The following is a 23,607-nucleotide window of genomic DNA, read 5'->3' on the forward strand; positions in this document are numbered from 1 at the left end:
GATCAACTTATTTGGGCATTGTGTTGGAATCTCTCTGTCCTTCCAGTCGCAAAAACACCTGAGAGCAGAGTTGGTTTCATATTGTTTTTGAATGCCTAGAACCTAGCATAGTGCCAGGTATACAGTAGGTGCTATATGTGTGTACACACACACACACACACACACATATATATGTATATATACGTATATATGTATATATGTATATATATGTATATATACGTATATATACGTATATATATATATACACGTATATATATATATATATATATATATATATATATATATACGTATATATATATATTTGTTGGCTTGAATTTCCACTATCTTACACCACCTCAGAAAGGAATCTGTTCTGTTTATTTAGTAAAGCTTGATGGTATTCGAATCAAGGCTGAAATCCAATGGGAAGGTTAATTTTATGACTGTGACATTACTTTTTTTTTAATGAATGCATACATAGATTGAAATGGGCTCCTTCAGTTAAGTTGTGAATAGTAGAAATTCTTGAGAAGTTTCATGTTATCCTGTTTAAGAGCTTCCTGCTGACTGCTATTTTCAGATAAATTAAAGGCCAGCCATTATCAAATTCCTTCACCTCTTTAACTGGGTAGCTCACTTTGTTATTTTTAGTTCATGTGTCTATGAAAATATTTTTGTAATTTATCTAAGTGTTTGAGCATTACCCTTCCTAAGCCCTTATATTCAAGTAATGTATGGTGAGAAATTTCTCACCTTTAAAAAGTCGGCGCCTAATTGCTTGGCTTTCTGCTATTTCTTCCACCATAAAAATAAAGGAAGAAAATAGCTATTGTTCTACGAGTTTACAATAAGTGGGGGCTCAGAAGTCTGTGTTTCTGATGGCCAAAGGAGAAGAGCTTTGTGGGCAGGTCTTCCCAATTTGCTGATAGAATGTTCATGTTGATGAATTCTCTGCTCCAAGGAGCCGAGGAATAATAGTGCACGTTAACTTTCTTCCAGTGTTCTTTCAAGATCATGATACACTTTGGCTCCACAGATGCTTTAAACTACTAGATATAACCATTCTTTGTCTTATTCACAATAATAATTAGTGTTATTTATGTAATTTTTTAAGGCTTATAAGGAGCTTTTTCACAGCAGGCCTACCAGAGAGGTGTTTTAGGTATCACTGTGTCCACTTTAGAGAGAAGGACACTGAGGCTGAGAGGTAGCGACTTGCCAATGGTCCTGACGAAATTAGGATTCAAACCCAGTTTTCTGACACCAAGTCTACTTTCCTTTCCATTCTCTCTCTCTGCTGGCCATCATGCTGCATGGAATAGAAACCATGCCCCGGAGGACTTTAAACCGATATTTACAACTGACCATACAATCACAGATCTAGAGTTAGAAGAGATCCCAAAGGCCATCTGATCCACCACCTTATTTGACAGATGAGGAAACTGAGGCCCAGGGGAGCTAAATGCCTTGCTCAAAATCACCCTGGAAATAAGTGTTAAGAGGCAGAATTTGAATCCAGCTTCTCTGACTCGAGAGCCATTGTTCTTTCATTCCTAGAACGCCTGCCCCAGGGTTCTACTGTCCTGAGGTGGTTGCTTCAGTTGCCCACTACAGGTAGCCTGGCCTGGCTCCAGCCATGCATTGCTTCACTCCCTAACCACTGCTCCACCAGGCCCCATGCCATACCACCTCAGGATTCCCTCCCATTCATATCAACTGTCACGGATCCCAGAAAGGGTATACCAATTAATTTTCTTCCCCTTCTCTTCCCGCCTCCCCCTCGGGCTTTACTCACCATCTCAGTAACTTTCTAGACCAGAACACCCTCCTCCTGACCATCGCTCTCCCATATGTGTCACATATGAGCGGTCTTCCCTTTATATCTCTATCCTAGCACTCAGCCCAACTCTTGGCACATGGCATACAATTAATAGATGCTTTCTCATACATTCATTCTATTAACTGTACTGCACCACCTCTTGTCAAAAGAAGTAAATGCCAATTCTTAGCTGCCCTCACTGTGAGGCTTAGGCTGACACATGAGAGCTAGTGGGGGACCATCTGCTGCAATCACCACGTTTTGCAGATGAGAAAACGGGCCCCAGAATGTGAGGTAGCACGCCCAGGGTCACCCGGCTAAGTGGGGAGCGGTGGTGGGAGTGGCCTGCAGCGCTCTCTGAGGTCTAACCCAGTGCTTTATCCCAAGCCTGCAGTTTGACTTAGCCATGGGACAGCCTGGATCTCTCTCCCTCACCCTGCTAATACCATGTTGCCTCCTCCGTCATTGTCTGCCTCTTGAAGGAAGGAGCTCGATTCATCCTCAGCCACCATTCTAGGCTATTTCCCTCCCCTGCCACCTGAACCCACAGATGTGGAGTTGAGGCCAAGATGGCCATTTCCCCATCTAGGCTGTTCTTTCTACTCTAACATCATATCCCTCCAGGTTTTTGGGTTGTACACATGAGGAAATGAAAACAAGAGAAGCTGCTGAGTCATATCCAATGCAAGGGACGAGAGGGGTACATAGTAGGTGCTTAGTAAATGTTTACTGATTGACTGACTTCAGACGTACAACTGAAATCTTCCATTCAGAAACCTTTTGCTAGATTTCCATTAAAAAAAAAAGCCGAATTTTATCTTGTAGTTTTAGGGTATAAATACTATGAAGATAAAGAATTATGTATATTAAGACCCAGAGGCAGGAACTGGCACATTTATATCAATTCTAAATAGGAAGAAACCAGCAACGTGGTAAAAAGGGTAGTAGAGAGACTTGGGCCCCAAACACCTCATGTACGAAGAGATGATTTCAAAGTTGCCAACACGGCTGTCTGCAATGACCTCCAAAATGCCACTGCCACATGCTAAAGCTTAAAAAAAAAATTTTAGTGGCCAGGCCCTGGGAGCAGGGATGGGGCCAAGAAGAAGGAAACACTTCAAAACCCCCTTCTGGCCAGATGTTTAAATCTTAGGGCTATCACTTAATCCAGCCACCATGTACACAAAAGTATCCGTGACACTTAAGAGCAGAAGTAAGCACAATTTCAAACCTGTCTAAAATGCCAATGATAAAACTTTTTTTTTTTTTACCAAAACAGCTCTTCCTTAGTTTCAAAATGAATCCACAGAAAATGATGCTTGACTTGCTTTTCTCTTTTTGTTTCCTATTGTAGCATATGTTAAAGTAGCACAATGCATGTCGTATAATAACAGGCAACAGCACCTGAAGGTGTGTAAAATACTTCATGAATATTATCTCCTTTGGTCCTCAAAACAACCCTGGGGTATGGAGGGGAGGTGGGGGAGGGAGAGGTGCTAGTATTAGTCCTATTTTACAGATGAGGAAATTGAGGCAGAAGGGTTAAGTGACTTGCTTAGGGATCACACAACTAGTGTCTGAGGCTGGATTTGAACTCAGGTCTTCCTGATTCCAGGCCTGGCACTATATCACCGAGCCAGTAAGTTGATGGTGATGTTCAGATGTTTCCAGTCATGTCCAACTCTTTATGACCCCATTTGGAGTTTTCTTGGCAAAGATACTGGAGAGGTTTGTCATTTCCTTCTCCAGCTCATTTTCCAAATGAGGAAACTGAGGCAAACAGAGTTAAGAGACTTGCCCAGGGCCACACAGCTAGTGTCTGAGGCCAGATCTGAACTCAGGAAGATGAGTCTTCCAAAGTCTAGGCCTGGCGCCCTAGGCATTATGGCGCCTCCTAGCTGCCCTAGTAAAGTGCTTTGTAAATCTTCGAGTGCTATATTGCTGTTAGTTATTATTGTTGTTGTTACTGAAGCAAAAATGGGTATGTATTCCTTTCCAGGCACATTTATTTGCTTGGAATTTCTCACGTCATTTCATTGGGCATTAGACTCCTCCAGCACCCTAGCCCCCAGTCAGATATAAGCTTTGTGAAGCCAGGGAATGTTTCATCTTTGTCACTATCTCTAGCACAGTGCCTGGCATCCAGCAGGTATTTAAAAAATGCTTGTGGGGTTTTTTGTTGTTAGAATAAAGCTATTTTTTCTCAGAAAAAAAATCCTTTTTGATACTCTCATAACAATGTACAAGGATCTAAAAATCTGAAATTAGGCATCTGATTTTTTTTTTCTCAATGAAATGACACATTTTCATTGTGAACTAAAACAGAACAAAGAGACTGCAGCATGCTTTAAAGTGGCCATCAAGGGAAAAATCATATTCCTTTGCTAGGCTCTACACACGTTCTGTCACTTCTCTGACGTACACCTTTGTTTTTCATTATGACCACGCTGGTTCCCATATCGAGACGGCTTGTCAGAGTTCCAAACCTCCCACTGAGGCTAAGTTCCCTCTGAACATGCAAACCTTTGAATCTGTAACATTTGCTTTGCCCGAGTCCACGTGAAGGGATACGTTCATCTGAAGGAGGCTCTTCAAACCGCAGAACACATAGAAAGCTGGGCACTGAAGAACTCTACTGGACCTGGAGCCCACAACTTGCAACCTTTCCATTTTGGGGTGATATCACTGGGCAGTAGCGTCTACTATTACGACTTAGCTCTATTCATACTGTAAGAACTAGTATTTGCATGTCATCTCCAGGCCCCAAAGAAGGAAATGAACTGACGTTGGAGAGTTTGGGTGTAGATTCCCATGGATGGTGGCCAATCCTACATCACAGGGAATGATAATTAGAGGGGCATCACCAGAGCAAATGTCTTAGGCTTGGGAAAACAGGGCTCAACGTTGTAAAATGGCTACAAAATCACTTGCAATAAGGAAGTCTCACGACGCTAGCCATGACCACTCTCCCCCACACACTTTTAACTTCATTCCACTGTAGAACATTTCCTCTGGAAATGGATCTTCAATATCACTAGGAAAGTCATTGTTAAAATAGGACTAACATCGCAACCAAGTTGATGGAATATCTTCTATTGAATTTGTATCTCTCCAAAGGAGGTAGCATAGTGGATAGAGTGCTGGGCCTGGAGTCAGGAAGACTCTTACTAAATTCAAATCTGTCCCCAGATACTTCCTACCTGTGTGACCCTGGGCAAGTCACTTGACCCTATTTGCCTCAATTTCCCCATCTGTAAAATGAGTTGGAGAAGGAAATGGCAAACCACTCCAGTATCTTTGCCAAGAAAACCCCACACGGGGTCACAGAGCTGGAAAAGACTGAACAACAACAAAGGCAGGTCACCCCGATGACATCTTGTAAAGCCCTTTGACCCTTTCCTATTTTAAGGTGCACTGGATTCTATGTTCTGGAAGAAAAAACAAGCCTCCCTTTAGTATCCCCCTACCCCCCAAATAAACTGAGGAGAATACTGCTGTTAACCAATCACAAATACTTGTTGATATAGTTACTATATATTCTGGAACAGATTTAAATGAAGGGTTTTAAATGATAGATCAAATAATGATTCATGCCAGGAAGCGAAATCCACACAATTGAGCTTGACAGAAACATGAAGAGCCCTCCATATGACAAACCTTCTGGAGAGGAAGCAATCTTAGACTCAATTAGCTTTGACATGCCTTTGCTGCATTAGGCAGAAGGGTTGTGCTGACAAGTGGCCACCAGTCACGGAATGAGGACTTACCACTTGGGAACAGCTGTGAAACCCAGAAGATGGCTCTGCAGACAGTTATTTACACACTGGCTACAGGACTCACTTCCGAGTTCCTGTTCCATAAGTTCTTGGTACACATTTTTACTCTTTTAATATCAGAGATCTGGGTCAAACCTTTTGGATTATTCTACCTCATTGACAGGAGAAAAGGCTCTCAACAAACCCCCAAACCAATAGCCAAAGCTCGGTAAAGTTGACTAGGTTATTGCAACCACATTGGCAGTTCAATTCAGCTTAAATCCACATGGATTAACTACTCTGTGCCCTTAAAGGACATAGGAAGGTTAAGGCACCTGGCCAAACAAGAGTGATTCAAATAAGAATGTGATACATGCAAAGGAAAGGTCCAGACAAAGTGCTGTTAGGAAATCTGAAGGGGGAGAAATCACTTTGAGCTGTGAGGATCAGGGAAAACTTCATGAGGGAGGGGAAACCATGACTGGTCTTGAAAGAAGAAAATGGCTTTCACAGGTAGACCTGGGGAGGAAGTAGAGTCCATATGAATTCATGTGGGTGGAAAGGCCAAGATCTGGGAATTTTTCAATTTGGTTAGAAAGTAAAGAATAATAAGGAATACAGAGAAATAAGATTGGGAAGGTCAGTCACATCTGGACTTTATCCTCCAGACAATGAAGAACCACCCCATGTTTTTGAGCAGGAGAATGGCATGCTCAGCCTCAGGCATGGATCAGCAAACATTTATTAAGCACTCACTATGTACTGGGAACTATGCTAATCTCTGGGTTACAAAGACAAAAGTAAAACAAACTGTCCCTGACTTCAAGGAACTTATCAGGAAATAACATGGATATATATGAGTGCATCTAGAATGTATGCAAAATGCATGCAAGGTAGTTTTAGGGAGGGAGAGACAAGTACCTGATGGGGGCACCAAGAAAGGCTTCTTATATAAGGTGACACTTGGGCTCAGTCTTGAAGAAAACAGGGGATTCCAGGAGGCAGAGGTGAGGAGGGCGTGCATTCCTGGCCTGGGGGACAGCCAAAGCAAAGGTGAAGAGACATAAGATGGCGCACCATGAATAAGAAGCAGAAGGGAGGCCAGTATAGCTGGAACAAAGAGTCCATAGGAGGAAGTAAAGTGCAAGAAGATGGACTCAGGGTGTACAATGAGCCATAGATATTTTGGATGTGGTCAAATTGGAAATTTGTTTTGCTTGACTAGGCATATCTGTTACAACCCTGTTAAAAGAGTTTTGTTTTTCTTTTTTCCCCAATGGTTATTGAGGGAGGAGGAGAAGTCTGAGGTAGAGGGAGGAAAAAATAGATTTTTATTCACTAAAAAAAACCTTTTTTTTGCTTTATTTTTTTTATTTTTTTATATAAATTTATTTATTTTTAGTTTTCAATATTCACTTCCACAAGTTTTTGAGTTCAAAATTTCTCACTCCTCCCCCCACCCCAAGATGGCATGCATTCTGAATACCCCTTCCCCTGGTCTGCCTTCTCTTCTATCTCTCCCCTCTCCCTTCTCTTATCCCCTTCCCCTTCTATTTTCCTGTAGAGGAGGATAGACTTCTGTACCCCATTTAAAAAAAAATCTTTTTTAAACTTTTAAAGGAGCCTAGGAAGGTAAAAAGGGTCTAGCAGGTTGTCAGTCAGAGAAGCTTACATATGATGCTAGATGTAAGAGGAAGCCACTATGGTTTATTGAATAGGGAGGTAATATAAGGAAGATTATTTCATTATCTGAGGTAAAGGGTTGATTGAAGAAGGAAGGCATTATAGGAAAGGAGGCTTATTATAACAGCGTAGGCAGGAGATAATGGAGGCCTGAACTAGGGTAGTGGCTGTGTAAGCAGAGAGGAAGTATGTGTGAGATATTATCAAGGAAGAAAAGAAAGGTCTTGGCAACTGATTGAATGTGGGGAGTAAAAAAGCAGAGAGCCCCAAAGGTGACTCTGAGGTTTCTAGTCTGAGTGACTGGGAGGATGGTGGTGCCATAAAGAAGAAATGGGGGAGGTTCTTAGGAAGAACAGGTTTTGTAGGGGAAGCTGACAAATTTCATTTGAGACATGTGAAATTTGCGGTAATGATAGGCTATTCAGGTGAAGATGTCCAGGAGGCAGTTGGAAATGTGGAACTAAAGCCCAAAGGAAGGAAGTGGGAGTTGGAGGTGACCACAGAAGCCATGGAAATAGATACACTTGCCAAGAGTGGAGAAAAGAGTGAGGACTGAGGGCAGAACCTCGACAGTCTGGGCATGGGAGGAGGAAAACGAACCAGCAAAAGGAATTGAGAATCTCTGGGAAGATGACAAAGGCACACAGGAAAGGAAGATGTTGCAGAAACCAAGGAAGGCAAGAGTTATCAAGAAAGGACGGTAGGGTAGGGATCAACAGTGCCAATGCTGAAGAAAGGTCAGGGAGGACAAGGCATGAGAAAAAAGCCAGTGGACTTGATAATTAATTGAAACATGAAAATTGAAAAGTTTTTGTTGTGGGGGGGACCCAACAAACTTGTTGGAATTTGACAACAACTGGGAACCCAATTAAACACACCACTTGCATGTATGCACACTACCCCCTATCTAAAGCAAAAACTCAGACTAGGGATAGGAAGAATAAAAGTTCAAATCAGACAACTGTTCCTTCAATAGGAATTCAAGTTTGGAGATTTTAGAGGATTTGGGTTTTTTTTTTTTTAGAGGGAGAAAACTTTCATTTATGCAACAGCCAATATGGTTGCAGCATATGGAAGAACAACCGGCCGCCCTCGAAAGCAATAGCACCATAAATTCAAGGACACAAGGCGCTGAGGAAGGACGAGATTTCAGCCTGAAGAGACAGTTTCACTAAGACCACATCACTTTTTTTTTAATCACCTCTAAAATGTGCCCTACGCATTTCATATGAGCTAAATGCCTGAAACACAAATGACTGCCTTAAAAATCAGAGTATTTACAAATGCAGACTTGCTCACCACTGCTACCGAGTATAAATATTAACTGTCAGAGAGCGAGATAGAAAAGCCAACTGGCTTCATTCACAAGCAACACTGAAAAATTCAAAACCAGGTAGTTATATATTTACAGGAGCACTGACGGCTAAGTGCAAGATTTGCCACGAAACCCCGAGAGAGAGCCATGAATGGCATTTAGGTCAGTAGTAAACCATCTTCTGGGTCAGCAGGAAGCTCGTGATGGGCAGACAGTTCCAAGTGACAGAAGCCGTTTTCTGTGAGAGCTACAGGAGTAATTTCCTGTGTGAAAGCTCACGGCTGCTCCTGCATTCCACAGGGTACATTTCTTCTCATCTCAGAGAATGTTGCTCTTCCACAGGAAGAGGAAGGAACCAGTTGTTACTGGATGTGTGGGCTGATAGCTGTTGGGCATTTTCTGCATGCCTCAGTATCAGCTGTGAGAACTGGGGATTTGGCTTGGCTTCCTAGCCCTGGGACAATATTACTCCTACAGGCACGAGGTCATAGTTTGTGAGTACAGTATCTCAGGAAGTGGGGAGGCAGCAGTGATACCTGGAACGTCTACGCCCTCAATTCCCAGAAATGTGCTAATTTTCTAAAGGAAACACTAAAAGGGAATTACTTAATTTGGCCCACAAAGAACAGGTTTTTAAACATTTCCTCTGTAAACAGTGATTTCTTTGGAAAACATACATCTGAGAAAAGTGTAGATCCTAAGTCATCTCTGTGGACAACTTCAAGGAACTAAGGTATTTCAGTATCTAAAATATGAGTGAGTAAAATTGTTCTATAAAATGTCAGTTAATGAATTAACAAATATTTTCTGGTAGAAGTTGTCTTTTTTGCCCCCTCAAACGTATGAATGTGAATGAAACATTTCAGGATACATAAAACGTAAGGTGCTTGGACCATTGTTATAATCTTAATTTTTATAACTGGAAATTGTTATAACTTTAATTTGCACATCTATCCCTAAAGCCTAGCCCAATGCTTACTAAGCGCTTAATAAATACTTTAAAAATATATTTATTTATAATAAATATTACACAATTGCTTCATCATAACACCATCTTTTTTGGTAGAATTTTCATCACACTGAATTATATGTAGATGAAAGTAAATACGAAAGATATTAAGGAAAAACTTCCTAATAATCAAAGCTATTTCAGAGTAGAATGGGCAGCTTGGGGCAGACAGCGAACTCTCTCCTATCACTAGAGGTCTTCAGGCAGAGGGGTGGGGAACTCATGAAGCTGTTTTCTGAGCATTTGGATAACTGTATTTCAATATAAATTAGTTTCCTTTGTAATCCTGTGCATTTCATGCACTTCAAAATGTTCTTCTGAGAAGGCAGTTTCACCAGCAGTCAAAGGGGTCTGCATACAACAAAGACTCTGAACCCCTGGTTTGGAGGCAACATCTGCTCAAGTGCGGGTTGGGTTACCGCGGCTTTGCGAGCCTTTTCACCTCCGAGACTTGGTCATTCCAAGGTGTCTTTGGGCTCAGAGTTGGCTTTCCTCCCAAGTGTAAGTCTTCCTTTCTAGATTTTTATTGTAAAACCAAAACAATAGCCACCCCCGCTCTCCTAACTCTCACGCACAGCATTTCCTCCAAAGGACTGAAGTGTCTGTCCTACACCCAGAGACTAGCCGAGTGGTAACTGGTTTTATAACACGCATCATTAGGTGCTTCAGGAGTTCAGTTTTCATTTGGTTTTGGTTGGTTGGTTTTTCAAAATCTACAAAATAGCCCAGGTTGCTCTTCATGGGAAAATTCAACCCGGGGATGGATGAGGAGGATATTTCTAGAGTCTCGGGAACAAAATGCATTTCAAAAATTATTGATATCTTTGGGGCAGCTAGGTGGCACAGTGGATAGAGCACTGGCCTTGAAGTCAGGGAGACCTGAGTTCAAATCCAGTCTCAGACCAAACACTTGACACTTACTAGCTGTGTGACCCTGGGCAAGTTACTTAACCCTAACTGCCTAAAAAAAAATGATATCTTTTATTTTTACATAATCTTTATTTTTAAATCTATCCCTCTCTCTCCCTGCAAATTCTTGTAAAAAAGATTTTTATAATGCATGTGCACACACCGCTCCCCCCACCCCCGACACACACATACATACACACACACACACACTCTTTATGTCTGTTGGCCTCAGTTTCCTCATCTGTAAAATAAGCTAGAGAAGGAAATGGCAAACCATTTCAGCATCTTTGCCAAGAAAATCCCAAATGGGATCATGAAGAGTTGGACACAACCGAACTACAAATACAGCTCATTTTACAGATGAGGAAACTGAGGCTAACAGCAGTTAAGTGACATGCCCCAGGTCAAACAGCTAGTAAGTCTCTGAGGCAGGACTGAAACTCAGGACCTCCTGACTGTAAGTTCAGCACTCTGTGTACTACTAAAATTCCCCACCAACTAGGGAATGATTAAACAAATCGTGGGATGTGAATATAATGAAATGTACTATAAGAAACAAGGAATATAAGAGTTTAGAAAGCCATGGGAAGGCTTATATGAACTGATACTGAATGAAGTAAGTAGAAGCAGGAAAATGTACACAATGACCACAATAACGCAAAAAGAATTTGAAAAGAAAACCAAACCCCTAGAAACTGTAATGACAAATCTTTGTCCCAGAAAACAGGATGAAACACACCTTCCTCCTTTTGGTAGAGAGGTAGGGAATTACAGACGCAGAATGAATGTCGCATGCTCACGATCACCTTGGCAGTAGGCCCTGCTTAACTCTTTTCCCTTGTCGCAAGGCAGAACTCACTTTGGGGCAAGGGTGGGTTTACTTACATCCCACCATCATGTAAAAACAAAAAACAACGATAAAACTTGAATTGTAAGTCATTTTTTAAAAGCCTGTAATTTTAAAAATTTAAACCACTTCAGAAATTAGAAATAAAAATCACTATTTTGAAACCAATATGAATAATCCTAATTTCATTCTGATAGTCCATTTTGTTTTTATTGATTTAAATTAATTAACATTTGACACCAAGACTAGCAATTTGTATTCTAATGATAGGAGTCATGGGGTAGTGGAAGCATATGGGGCAGGAAGCAGTCAACGATTCCAACCCTAGTTTTGTCAGTAACAAATTATATGACCACAGGCCATGCACTTAATCTGGCCTTTTTTTTTTTCCATTTTGTTCACTGTAAGCCTGTATGAACTGCTGCTTCTTCATCAACTCTTTAAAAAACCCCTATGACACACCTCTTGGCATCTTCGGCTACCAAACTCCTCTTGTGGACGTCACCACAGTACACAGGGCAATGTGAAGGACTGGTGGCCCCGGGAGGCTCTCAAATACTTCATGGTGAGGTTGGTTAAGACAAAACTGTATATTCTACCCAACTGCAGAGTACCAACAAAATAATGTAAATAAAAAATAAGTAATGAAAATAAAAAATTAAGGGGCAGCTAGGTGGCAGAGTGGATGGAGCAATGGCCTTGAAGTCAGGAGGACCTGAGTTCAAGTCCGGCCTCAGACCAAACACTTGACACTTACTAGCTGTGTGACCCTGGGCAAGTCACTTAACCCCAACTGCCTAAAAATTAAAAAAATTAAAATTAAAATTAAAAAATTAAAAATTAAAATGTTTGAATTTTTTAAAAATAAAATTTTTAATTTTAAAAAATTAAATGTTAACTTAATTTAAATTTAATTAAAAATAAATAAAAAATAAAAATAAAGAAACAGAATAGCAAAGTAATAATAAAAATAAAATATTGTGAAGAGAGCTTTGAAAGGTAAGTGAACGCCAAGGTATAGTTCTGCTTTCATCCTTCCTAGATCACAGGCCTAGGGCTGGAAGGGACCACTGAAGTTCTGGGGTTCAACCCTAAGGAAAACTGAGGCCCAGAGATGGTCACACAAGTAGAGAAAGGCAGAGAAGGGATTCGAACTCGGATCCTGGGACTCCGAGCTTGGTACTCTCCCTACTGCCTTCATTAATCACATAAATGACAAGCCAAGCGGCAACACAGACCTATCTCGTTCCACTCGTGGTGATTTAAACATAAATGTGACCTGACAGAACCCAAATTCTGAATCTTTTTTGTATCTAAAACACAGGGGAAACATCACAACCCCACGAAAATTGCTGGGGATGTGAACAATGGTTCTCATTGACTTTAATGCGTGAGAAAAGGAAGCTGGGGGCATCTGGGGACAACAAAGACCATTTTACTTTTATTTTCCAGGTTATAAATTTTAATTTTGGGACATTTCAGTTTGTATACACTATGTTCTTTCAAGTAAGCCTTTCCAAATCTCTGCTTACATAAGCATTGGGAACTGGAATAGCTCAGGACTAGTTATGCAATGTTGTCTAGTAACCAGGATATCCTGTTGCCACAACAGCCACTGAAATATTCCCTCTGTATTTGTAAGTTTGCTTTGTCTACACATCTATTTTGTCAATATATTAATATTTTTCGGATGGTGTACAGCCTTGGAAAACCTCCCCAGAAGCAAGGAACCTTCCCTTCCCAACAATGGGGTAAAGGCAAACCTTTTTAAAAATGAAACCATCGGCATGCTGCTGATAGATGAAAATCTAACCCGTAGCCAACCGTGAAGAGAATGGTTTTAAGTGGCTTTTCCAAGTACGGGGGAAAAGCAACGAGTTTTTTGAATTTTGGAGGACACCTGCAATGTCTTTTGCATTCTCAAAGAAGAGAACAAATCCTCTATTTGCCTTCTTTGGGACTTCCCACTGAGCCAAATGCTGCTTGCAGCCATGATTTAGGTAGTATGTTGGCCAGAAAAAAATGAATCCAGCGACACAAGAATGAACCAAGCAGTGCTCCACCCTGTGCTCATCAGACAGAATGATAGAAAGGGATCCCAAAGAACTGCTTTCAAGCACACGTTCCCTGGCTTCCTTGTAGGTTGGGATAGATTAGGCACTAATTCAGCTTAGGAAAGAGCTCAGGCACTGGAGCAATCTAACCTGTTGATATTTTTCTTTCCACGGTAGCTTGTCTCCAGCATTTATCAACGTCGTAATATTATGGGCTAAGACTTCTCCACCTGCACCCTTCCGCATGTCCTCCTTCCTTTAGTCCTTTCACCCACTGCCCATTCATTCTACACCAGCTCCAATTCTTCACTCCAAGAAGCCTTTTAATCCACTCTGGGATACAGAGATTTTTTTTTCCCCTTTCTCTCAATCCAAAGCACTTATGGATTGTACCATTCATTTGGCAGTTATTGGCTAAAAGGTCACTGCTTTGCCATCTCTTTTACTGTAATTAAGAACCATTATTAAACTTTTCACACATTTATTTCAAACAAAACTCCTTGAAGATGCTGATGGCATGCTAGTAGGCATTCAAATATCTGATCAACGACTGACGAAACTGATATGAGACCCAAGATTATAAAGTTAAAACTGAAAGCATCTAGCCTGTTTAAAACAATCATTTGTCCTGAAATAATCATTTTTACTTATTTACGAGATATATGCATAGGGGTAGTGTTGTATAGCACAGAATACAGTTCTCTGAAAAGAATACCCAAAGTTTCAACGTGTTCAATTCTCCCCCATTGCTATCAAAATCATGAGTTTAATTTTGCTTAGTAATAAGACAAATATGGGGAAACCTGTTAAAAAATGAGGATTTGGCAATATGTTTGCCTATGAAGGAAAATCAATAAGTTGCATCATTTATGACTCCCGAGGATTTTTAAATCATGTTAATGTTCAAGATAAAAAAGAAAATAATTTTGTATTTAAGCTAGAACAGTGGCATTAATCAAACCAAAATTTACCACAGTGGTTTTGTTTTAATGAAAGATGCCACATGTTATACTAACTACATTCGCGGTTAGGTCGAATGCCATGGCCTGGCTTTGATTATATGACTTTGCACCTGTGGGAGCAAATAAACGACAACTAGGACATCTTAAATACATGATGCTGAACTTTAAAGGAGCGCTGGTCATCAGTACTTCATTCCCTGGGTATAGCATCAACATAGAGATTTAGGAATTTGGGAAAGAATGCATTTTCAAAGTAGGATAGCTGGTTTATCCCATTTTCTCACTCTTGAGAGTAACTTCATAAAATGTGAGGTTTACAAAATTATAATCAAATGAGTAATTAGACCCCTTCTTGTGTCCACAATCTTGATGATCAATTTCCCTAAGTAAGGTTAAGGGTCTGGTCCTAGACACAAAAAAGAGACTAATTACTCATTTGATTGTAATTTCATAAACCTCGTTTAAAAAAAAAAATCAGGACTTGTATGTGTCCTTCTCCAGACATTTGGAACCTCTCCCCCTTCTGTGTTCTTCCAAACATGCCTGACAGCGGCTCAGCAATCATATCCACCAGTTCTTCTGCTCCCCAGCCATGAAGCGCATCTGGTCCAGGTGACGTGAGTTCATCGAGAGCAGCTAAGTGCTCTCTTCCTATATTCTGACTGACTCCTGGGTGTGATGCTTCTCCTGGTTTCCAAGCAATAATCAATCAATCAATCAATCAATCAACAAATACTTATTAAGAACCTACTATAACCCACAGACTCCAGCTTCTGGGATAAGAACTCACTATTTAACAAAGACTGCTGGGAAAACTGAAAATAGTATGGCAGAAACTAGGCACAGACCAACATCTTACACAATATACCAAGATAAAGTGAAAACAGTTACGTGATTTAGATGCAAAGGCTGATACTATAAGCAAACTAGGAGAGCAAGGCATAGTTTTAACTGTTAGATTTATGGAGAACAGAAGAATTTATGAACAAACAAGAGATAGAGAACATTATAAAATGCAAAATGGATGATTTTGATTACATTAAATTGAAAAGTTTTTGCACAAACAAAGCCAATGCAATCAAGATTAGAAGTGAAGCAGAAAGCTCGGAAACAATTTTTATAGCCAATGTCTCTGATAAAGGTCTCATTTCTAAAATATACAGAGAACTGAATCAAATTTATAATTACAAGTCATTCTCCAATTGATAAAAAGGTCAAAGGATATGAACAGGCAGTTTTCAGATGGAGAAATTAAAGCTATCTATGGCCATATGAAAAAAATGCCCTAAATCACTCTTGATTAGAGAAATGCAAATCAAAACAACTCTGAGGTACCACATCACACCTATCAGATTGGCTAACATGACAAAATAGGAAAATGATAAATTTTGGAGAAGATGTGGGAAAATTGGAACACTAATGCATTCTTGGTAGAGTTGTGAACTGATCTAACTGGATTCTGGAGAGCAATTTGGACCTATGCCCAAAGGGCTATAAAACTGTGCACACCCTTTGACCCAGCAATAGCACTTCTAGGTCTGAATCCCAAAGAGATCATAAAAATGGGATAAGGACTCACATGTACAAAAATATGTATAGCAGCTCTTTTTGTGGTGGCAAAGAATCGGCCATTGAAGGGATTCCCATCAATTGGGGAATGGCTGAACAAGCTGTGGTAAATGAATGCAATGGAATACTATTGTGCTACAAGAAATGATGAGCAGGTGGACTTCAGAAAAACCTGGAAAGACGTGTATGGACTGACGCTGAGTGAAGTGAGCAGAACCAGGAGAACACTGTACACAGTAACAGCCACATTGTGCGATGACTGCCTTTGATAGACTTAGCTCTTCTCAGCAATGCAAGGATCTAAGACAGCTCCAAAAGATTCATGATGAAAAATGTTGTCCACATCGAGAGAAAGAGCCATAGAGTCTGCATGCAGATCCAAGCAGACTATTTGCTCTCTTTTTTTTTTTGTTGTTTTGTTTCTTCTTTCTTGTGGTTCCTCTCATTGGCTCTAATTCTTCTTTAAATCATGACTAATGGGAAAATGTTTAATATGAATATATATGTAGAGCCCATATCAGATTACATGCCATCTTAGGGAGGGGAGAGAAATTTTAAAACTCAAAATCTTATGGAAGCAAATACTGAAAACTAAAAATAAAGAAGAACTTTAAAAAAAAAAACCTACTGTGTGCCAGCCACTGTGCTCAGGGCCGGGAGTACAAAAAGAGGCAAAAGACAGTCCGTGCCCTCAAAGGACTTATAATCTAATGAGGCAACACTGGGACACGGTAGGCAAAAAGCTAATGTGTTTATTTTCTTTTGTCTGGACCTAAAATTTCATTATGATTAATTACATTAATAACCGAAGCATGGAGTCTAGAACGATGGAGGCTCAGTACACATTGTGTAGGACAGAGCACTTCTGGGATACAGGGTGACCCAGAAGTCTTAGTGCAGCTTAACCTTTGATAACTTCAGGAGTATAAATGCTACAAATGTACAAAAAAAATTTGAAAGACTAAAAAATACTGATTATTAAAATTCAACGTAACCATGTTCTGTTGATTTTTGGACTTTGTCGATTACTGTGACTGAATGGACTGCATCAGTAATCTTTGTCTTAAGATCATCCAAAGAACAAGGTTTTAATGCATACAGGGCTCAGATTCCTAAAATCTAGCCACTGCTCAGATTCTTAGAATCCAGCCAATACTTTCAGACTCCTAGATTCCTCAAGGGTCTGGCAATATGGTGGATCTTTAATTAACCTTGTTTTTGGCAAAAAGATTTTGGGGTTCCAGCACCTCTACCCTCTAGACCTCATCATATGGTTCCCTGCACCGGGAAAAACTGCCTAATACCAAGCTCTTCACCAGCCGTGACTGGTGGAAGATACAGGCCATTCACCTACAGTTGAAAGCAAACAGTGGGTACCAGCCAATGTCCCCTCATCGTTTCCTGGATGCAGCCTATGCTCAGTTCCAGTCAACCTCCTCTTTGGGACACCCTCGAGGCAGGGACAGCTCTACACCCCTTGCCAGCAGGAAGCAGTTTCAGAAGCCGAGAACTTTTCCCCTTACCCCAAAAGAATTTGGGTCCCATTTGTTTGAGGGGGGAATGATGGGGTTGGGATCTGAACCCCAGAAAGGAAAAACCCTGGACGAAAATTTCGCACGTGGCCAAATCTCTGGTGTTTGCCCAAGGCTATAATCCTGTCAAATAGCCTTTCATTGTGGCTACACTCAATCTCCCAATTCTGTTACCCTTAACCTAGCCTAGCCCTCCCTATGACCCCTGGCCATTTCCCACACTTAATCCTAGCTAGGCTCCATTTTCCAGGTCCCAGGAGTCCTGTTCACCCCAGTTTACTGGCCACTCCCATTCAGATCTTCCTTAGACTCCTCCTCCAGTCACCCCAAACTACTTGGCCACTCCTAGATGCCTCCCACAGTCTTTCTGTATATAAGGTTCATCTTGTCTCCATTAAGACGCTCAGATTCCTAAAATCTAGCCACTGCTTGGATTCTTAGAATTTAGCCAATACTTGCAGACTCCTAGATTCCTCAAGGGTCTGGCAATATGGCGGATCTTTAATAAACCTTGTTTTTAGCAAAAAAAAAATGCATATAGGATTGTTTTGATGTGATTCCTGAAAGAAAAAGTCTAACAGAGATAAATCAGGTGACCAAGGTGGTCGAGCAAGACAATGTCCTCTTTCGATCCAGAAACTGCCACATTCTCAATGAATAATGACATGGTACCCTGTCTTGCAAAGACTAGAATGAAAAATTCATTATCTAAAATTTTAAAAATTAAATAAGTATAACAGGAATTTCAATAACCATCCTTCTGGAAGTGTTTAAGTTACCCAGGGATGGATTACCACTCACGTGGGTGGAGCACATGGCCCTTGGGAGCCTTCCAGCAGAGGCCAGATGACCACCTGCCACAGAGAGGGCTGCCAACCAGCTGGTGTCTGGGCAGCGGGGCTGGTCCTGCCACACAGGAATCAGCGGCTGGTTCTAGGACAACTTTGGGGGGTTATTTTCCTTTTGATCCTAGCAACCCTCATTCAGAGGATTGTGGATTTAGAGATGGAAGGAAACCAAGGCTTTTTCTAGTCCAATGTGTTCAATTGACGGAAGAGGAAACTGATATCCAAAGAGGTTATTTGACTTGCCTATGTTCTCCCCACACAACCAGTAGGAGACAGGGGTGGGATTTGAACTTGGGTCCCCTGGCTCCGAATCCGGGGGTCTTCTCATGCTACCACAATGCCCCTCGTCCCCACTTCAGATATGAGTTGGACTGGATACTACCTGAAGTCCTTCCAGCTCTGGGCCTCTGATACAAAGGTCATCTAGTATCTAGTATTTATTAAGCCCTTAATATAATAAGCTCAAATTCCTGAGGGCAGTAGGTGGTGCCATAGTGCATACAGTGCCAGGCCTGGAGTCAGGAAGAGTCAACTTCCTGAATTCAAATGGGGCCTCAGACACTTATGTGCCCTGGGCAAATCATTTAACCCTGTTTGCCTCAGTTTCCTCATATGTAAGATGAGCTGGAGAAAGAAAACAGCAAACTACTCCAGTGTCTTAGCCAAGAAAACCCCAAATGGGGTCACAAAGAGTCAGACATGACTGAAAAATGACTCAAAACCAAATCAAATTCCTCCTAAGCCTTTTCTCTAGACTAAACATTCCCAGGCCCTTCAGCCAATACTTGTTTAAAACAACAACGACAACAAAAAACCCCAACCCTTTATCCTATGAGCCAAGCACTATGTCGAGGGGCTAGGAATGCAGAGATGAAAATGAGAACACCCCTGCCCTCAAGAAGCTAACATGCTAATGGCGGTGGGCAACATGTCCCTCTGTAAGTACATTTCAAAAATTGCAGTGGGAGGAAGGGAAGTTTAGTTAGGGACTGTAAGAGGCAGAGATAGGGAGTACATGCATTCCAGCCTGTGGGACGGCTGGGGCCAAGGCACAGGAGATGATGTGTTTTGTGTGTGTGAGAACAGCAAGGAGCCTGGTGGGGCCTGGCAGAAGCCTTACAGCATAGGAAGAGGGAAAATGCACAGGCAGGACAAGGCTGCCCTGGCTGGGGAGGGCTGTCTGTTTTATCCTAGAGGCAAAAGGAAGTCACTGGAGTTTATTGAAGGGGAGAATGACTAGGTCTGAGCTACAGTTTAGGTAAATCACTTTAGTGGCTGGTTTTATGTGTCCTCCCTGAGATCTACAGAGATACCAAGCGCTGAATTTCCACTTTCTTTTTAAAATGACATATGAGTATACTTAGGAGAGAAAAATTGCAGCCAATTGTAGTTTAGTCTGAGACCAGCCAGGAAATAACATCAAATCAGGTGATCAAAGAGGAAATTCAGGAAAACTATTTCTTAACCACTGTAACAAAGAAGAGACAGACATGATCTTATCCTACAAAGAAGTCTAACCAATTAAGATTTGACAGTAAATCCTTCTTAAAATCCTACTCTGATGAGCTGTATTTCTCAGGAAACCCTTTCCTCTACAAAAAGCCATATAAACGCTGCCCTTTTTGACCTTCTACATTTCCCTGTATAATTAGGTTGCAGTCACATGCAAACTTAACACTAAAAAAGATTTAACCCAACGTGCCTTATGCCAAGACATAACTTCCCTTTACAATTATGGGGGGGAAATGGTTTGTTGGAAGAAGAGAGAAAGGGAAAGCTGCCCTTTAAAAAATAAAAAGATAAATTTAAAAGTACTGATTAACAGAGAGTAATGGATGGCCTACTAGTTTCGAGTAATTTCACTTCATTTTTCAAACCAATTGTCTCAGATATACTTAAAGAATTCGTGTACATGCTGAATGTTTAAAGCAAAGCAGCTTAGAAAACAAACACTGAAACTTTACAGGGACCTAAATTATTTTTAAATGAGGCTTCATACCTCCAGGGAGAGAGTAAGTCATAAAATAAATGGAATCAGCATTCTTTACTCGTTTCCTAAGGGCAAACAGCTATTTATAAGACTGCAGTACATAATTTACCCATATAAGTCTTAATTATGAATGTATGATCTAGGCTCAATCTAAGACCAATTTATAGCCAACTTTTTCTGGACTTCATGTTGACCAAACAATTTGATCTAGTGATGGGTGGGCCCTGTTTAGACCTTCCTCCCAATTATTTCACTCCCCCACACGCTAGTGATGTTTTCGGCGTTTTTCACTGAGCAACACATTTGTAACTTTGCCTAGGGAAGCACGGGTCCAGGCCACCTGGACTCTGCCTTATGAGGAGCAACCTGGCAGCGTAGGGAAAAGAGCTGGGGATCCCAGCTCTATCACTTACTTAATGTGTAAATTTTGGCAAGTCACTTAAACTCTCTGAAAACAGGACCGATGATTCTTGAGCTACCTGCCTCACTGTGTTATTGAGGGTCAGAGGAGTTGATATCTATAAAATATTTTGTTGTTAGAAAAGGCCATATCAAGAGAGGACATATTTTTATGACATCTCCTAGAGAGAAATCTGCTGTTACTCACCCCAGCTTAGTTAAGTAATCATTTCAATTCAACAAGCGTTTTTAAAGGGCCTAGCAGGCCTCCACTGCCAGGGTCCCCGGCTCTGGTGGGTGATCCCTTGTGTTATCCCTGCCAAGAGCAGACCACCATACCACTTCCTCCAATGACTCCGCATCCTCACCCTTCTGTGTGCTGCCTTCTCTGGTTAGAATCGACATTTCTTGAGGGCAGGGACTGTCCAGTTTGCTTTTACGTGCATCCTCCGTGCTTAGCATCGTGGTTTTACACACAGCCACCTGGCTTTGATTAATCAAAGTGCTCTCTCTCTCTCTCTCTCTCTCTCTCTCTCTCTCTCTCTCTCTCACACACACACACACACACACACACACACACACACACACATACACATGACTGAGATACCTGGTTGCTACCAGCAAACCTATATCTCTGTCCCATGTAGGCAATGAAGGACATCTGCCCCTTGGGCTGTTCGGTCCATCTAAATTCTTTATGCCGCTATGATACTTGACTATCGAAAAGCCCTGTCTCAAAGCACCATGTCTCAGCTTCTGGACCAAGAGCCTTTGGCTGTCTCTGTGCATCCTCTAGACCAGGGGAATCTTACATTTGTTTTTGTTTCTGTTTTTTATGTCTACAGACCACTTTAAATGGGGGGGGGGGCTGATTATGTCTCCTACCTGCACCCATCTGTCACTAAAAAGTGCTGTATGGGGGGTGGAGGAGAGACAACTCATTAGAATTACTAGTAAGCACAGAATTGCTCCGAGATGCTAATGACATGTCTCCTCTCTTTTACATATCACAGATTACTAACTCAGTCAGCCAGTCAATAAACATTGGTTATGCACCTATTCTACACCAAGCATTACACTAAGCGCTGGAGGCACAACGAAAGGCAAGGAGCTGCCCCCAAGGAGCTCCCAGTCTAATTCATGCCAGAAACAAGCACTATTGTGATGTCACAGAATTTGAGCACTGCCTCTAACACTCACTGTGTGTCTCTGGGCAAATCTCCTACCCTAAGTCCCTGTTTCCTCATCTTTCAAATGCCTGCCCAGGCCATCTCTGGTTGTCCTGATCTATGTCTCACCACTGGACCCAGATGGCTCTGGAGGACAAAGTGAGGCTGGTGACCTCGCACAGCCCTCCCTCACTTAAATCCAACTCACTTGCAAGTCCTGGCATCACCCCCCTGATGTCATGGTCCTCTTGGAGAACCAAGGACAAACGAGAAAAACAAATGCCTGCACCGCCTCCTCGAAAGGGCTGCTGAAGGAAAGTGATTAATATCAACTAGAATTCTCTTGATCAGTGTAAGCTAACAACATATACCTGTGCAACGCTTAGCCTTCCTGCCACACGAGCTCAGACCACGTGGCCACCTTCAGCACCCCTGTCATCCTGAGATTCTGCACCCTGGGAATCATCTTTCTAGTCTAGGTGGTCTTTAAGATGACTTCCTGCCTCAAAGAAATGGAAACGGAGGAGATGCCCATCCACTGGGGAATGGCTGAGCAAGTTGTGGCATGTGAATGTAATGGAATAGTATTATGCTATAAGAAACCATGAGCAGGTAGACTTCAGAAAAACCTGGAAAGACTTGTATGGACTGATGCTGAGTGAAGTGAGCAGAACCAGGAGAACGTTGTACACGGTAACAGCCACATTGTACGACTACTAACTTTGTTAGCTCTTCTCAGCTATACAGAGATCTAAGACAACTCTAAAAAACTCATGGTGGAAAATGCTATCCACATCCAGAGAAAGAACTATGGAGTCTGAAGGCAGATCGAAGCATACTATTGCTCTCCTTTTTTTTGTTGTTTTGTTTTATTGCTTCATTCTTGTGGTTCCTCCTATCAGTTCTAATTCTTTTTTACACCATGACTAATGGGAAAATATGCTTAATATGAATGTATAAGCAGAGTCTTTATCAATTGCATGCCATCTTGGGGAGGGGGAGTCGGGGGAGAGGGAGAAAATTTAAAACTCAAAATCTTATGGAAGTGAATGTTAAAAATGAAAAATAAATCAATTAATTATTTAAAAATAAAAAACAAAAAGATGCCTGCCTGCCTGAGAGATACTCTTTAACAGAGGTCCAGCTGGGCAGCCACCTTGTCATCAAGACCATCTTCCGATGGAACCCCTTCAGGAACACGTGAACCAAGCTTTTTTGTACCACCACTTCCTAAGTCCCGTTTGGGCTAACGGACCTGTTTCATACTACATTCCTCCCAGCTGACAACAGTCTTAATGACTGTCTACATGATCACTGCAGGGAATAAACATTTATTAAGTACCTATTATGTGCCAGGGAACTGTGCAAAGAGCTGTACAAGTACTATCTCATCTGATCCTCACAACAGCCCTGTGAGGCAGGTGCTATTACTATCTCCATTTGACAGCACAGGAAACTGAGGCCGAGGTTCAGTGCATGCATCTAGCAGGTGTCTGAGGCTGGGTTTATGCTCAGAGCTTTTTGACTCCAGGCTTGGCATTCTATTCATTGAGTCATTTAGCAGTCACTGTTCAGAAGGCAATGTCTACACTTCTGTTGCTGTGAGAACATTCAATATTTTATGAGGCACTACCTTATAAGTGTCTGATCAAAGCTGACACCAATCAATCAGGGCCAGTTTTGCATTAGCAAAGACTTAGGAGCCTCACTGATCTAAGCAGGGGTTTGTTTTTTTTAAATTTTTTTTTTTTGCCCTGTGAGGATTAAA

General features: G+C 41.4%; 1 protein-coding gene across 6 annotated transcripts in view; it reads right to left on the reverse strand.

The window, feature by feature from the left end:
- Nucleotides 1-23,607, reverse strand: part of POC1B (POC1 centriolar protein B) — a 108,633-nt gene that overhangs the window by 23,047 nt on the left and 61,979 nt on the right. Inside the window, exon 11 of one of the 6 annotated variants that reach the window (XM_020993454.2) lies at nucleotides 6,475-6,584. The exons of 4 other annotated variants lie outside the window; for them this stretch is intronic. In XM_020993454.2, coding sequence (XP_020849113.1) covers nucleotides 6,501-6,584 — 84 coding nt within the window. In that variant the 3' untranslated portion in view covers nucleotides 6,475-6,500. Of the gene's footprint in view, nucleotides 1-6,474; nucleotides 6,585-14,116; nucleotides 15,020-23,607 lie in introns of those variants that run through there. One more of the 6 variants, XM_078146549.1, reaches the window with a different exon arrangement.

Source organism: Phascolarctos cinereus, unplaced genomic scaffold (assembly GCF_003287225.1).
Source record: "Phascolarctos cinereus isolate Bilbo 61053 unplaced genomic scaffold, phaCin_HiC Scaffold_1;HRSCAF=81, whole genome shotgun sequence".
Lineage (NCBI taxonomy): Eukaryota > Metazoa > Chordata > Mammalia > Diprotodontia > Phascolarctidae > Phascolarctos > Phascolarctos cinereus.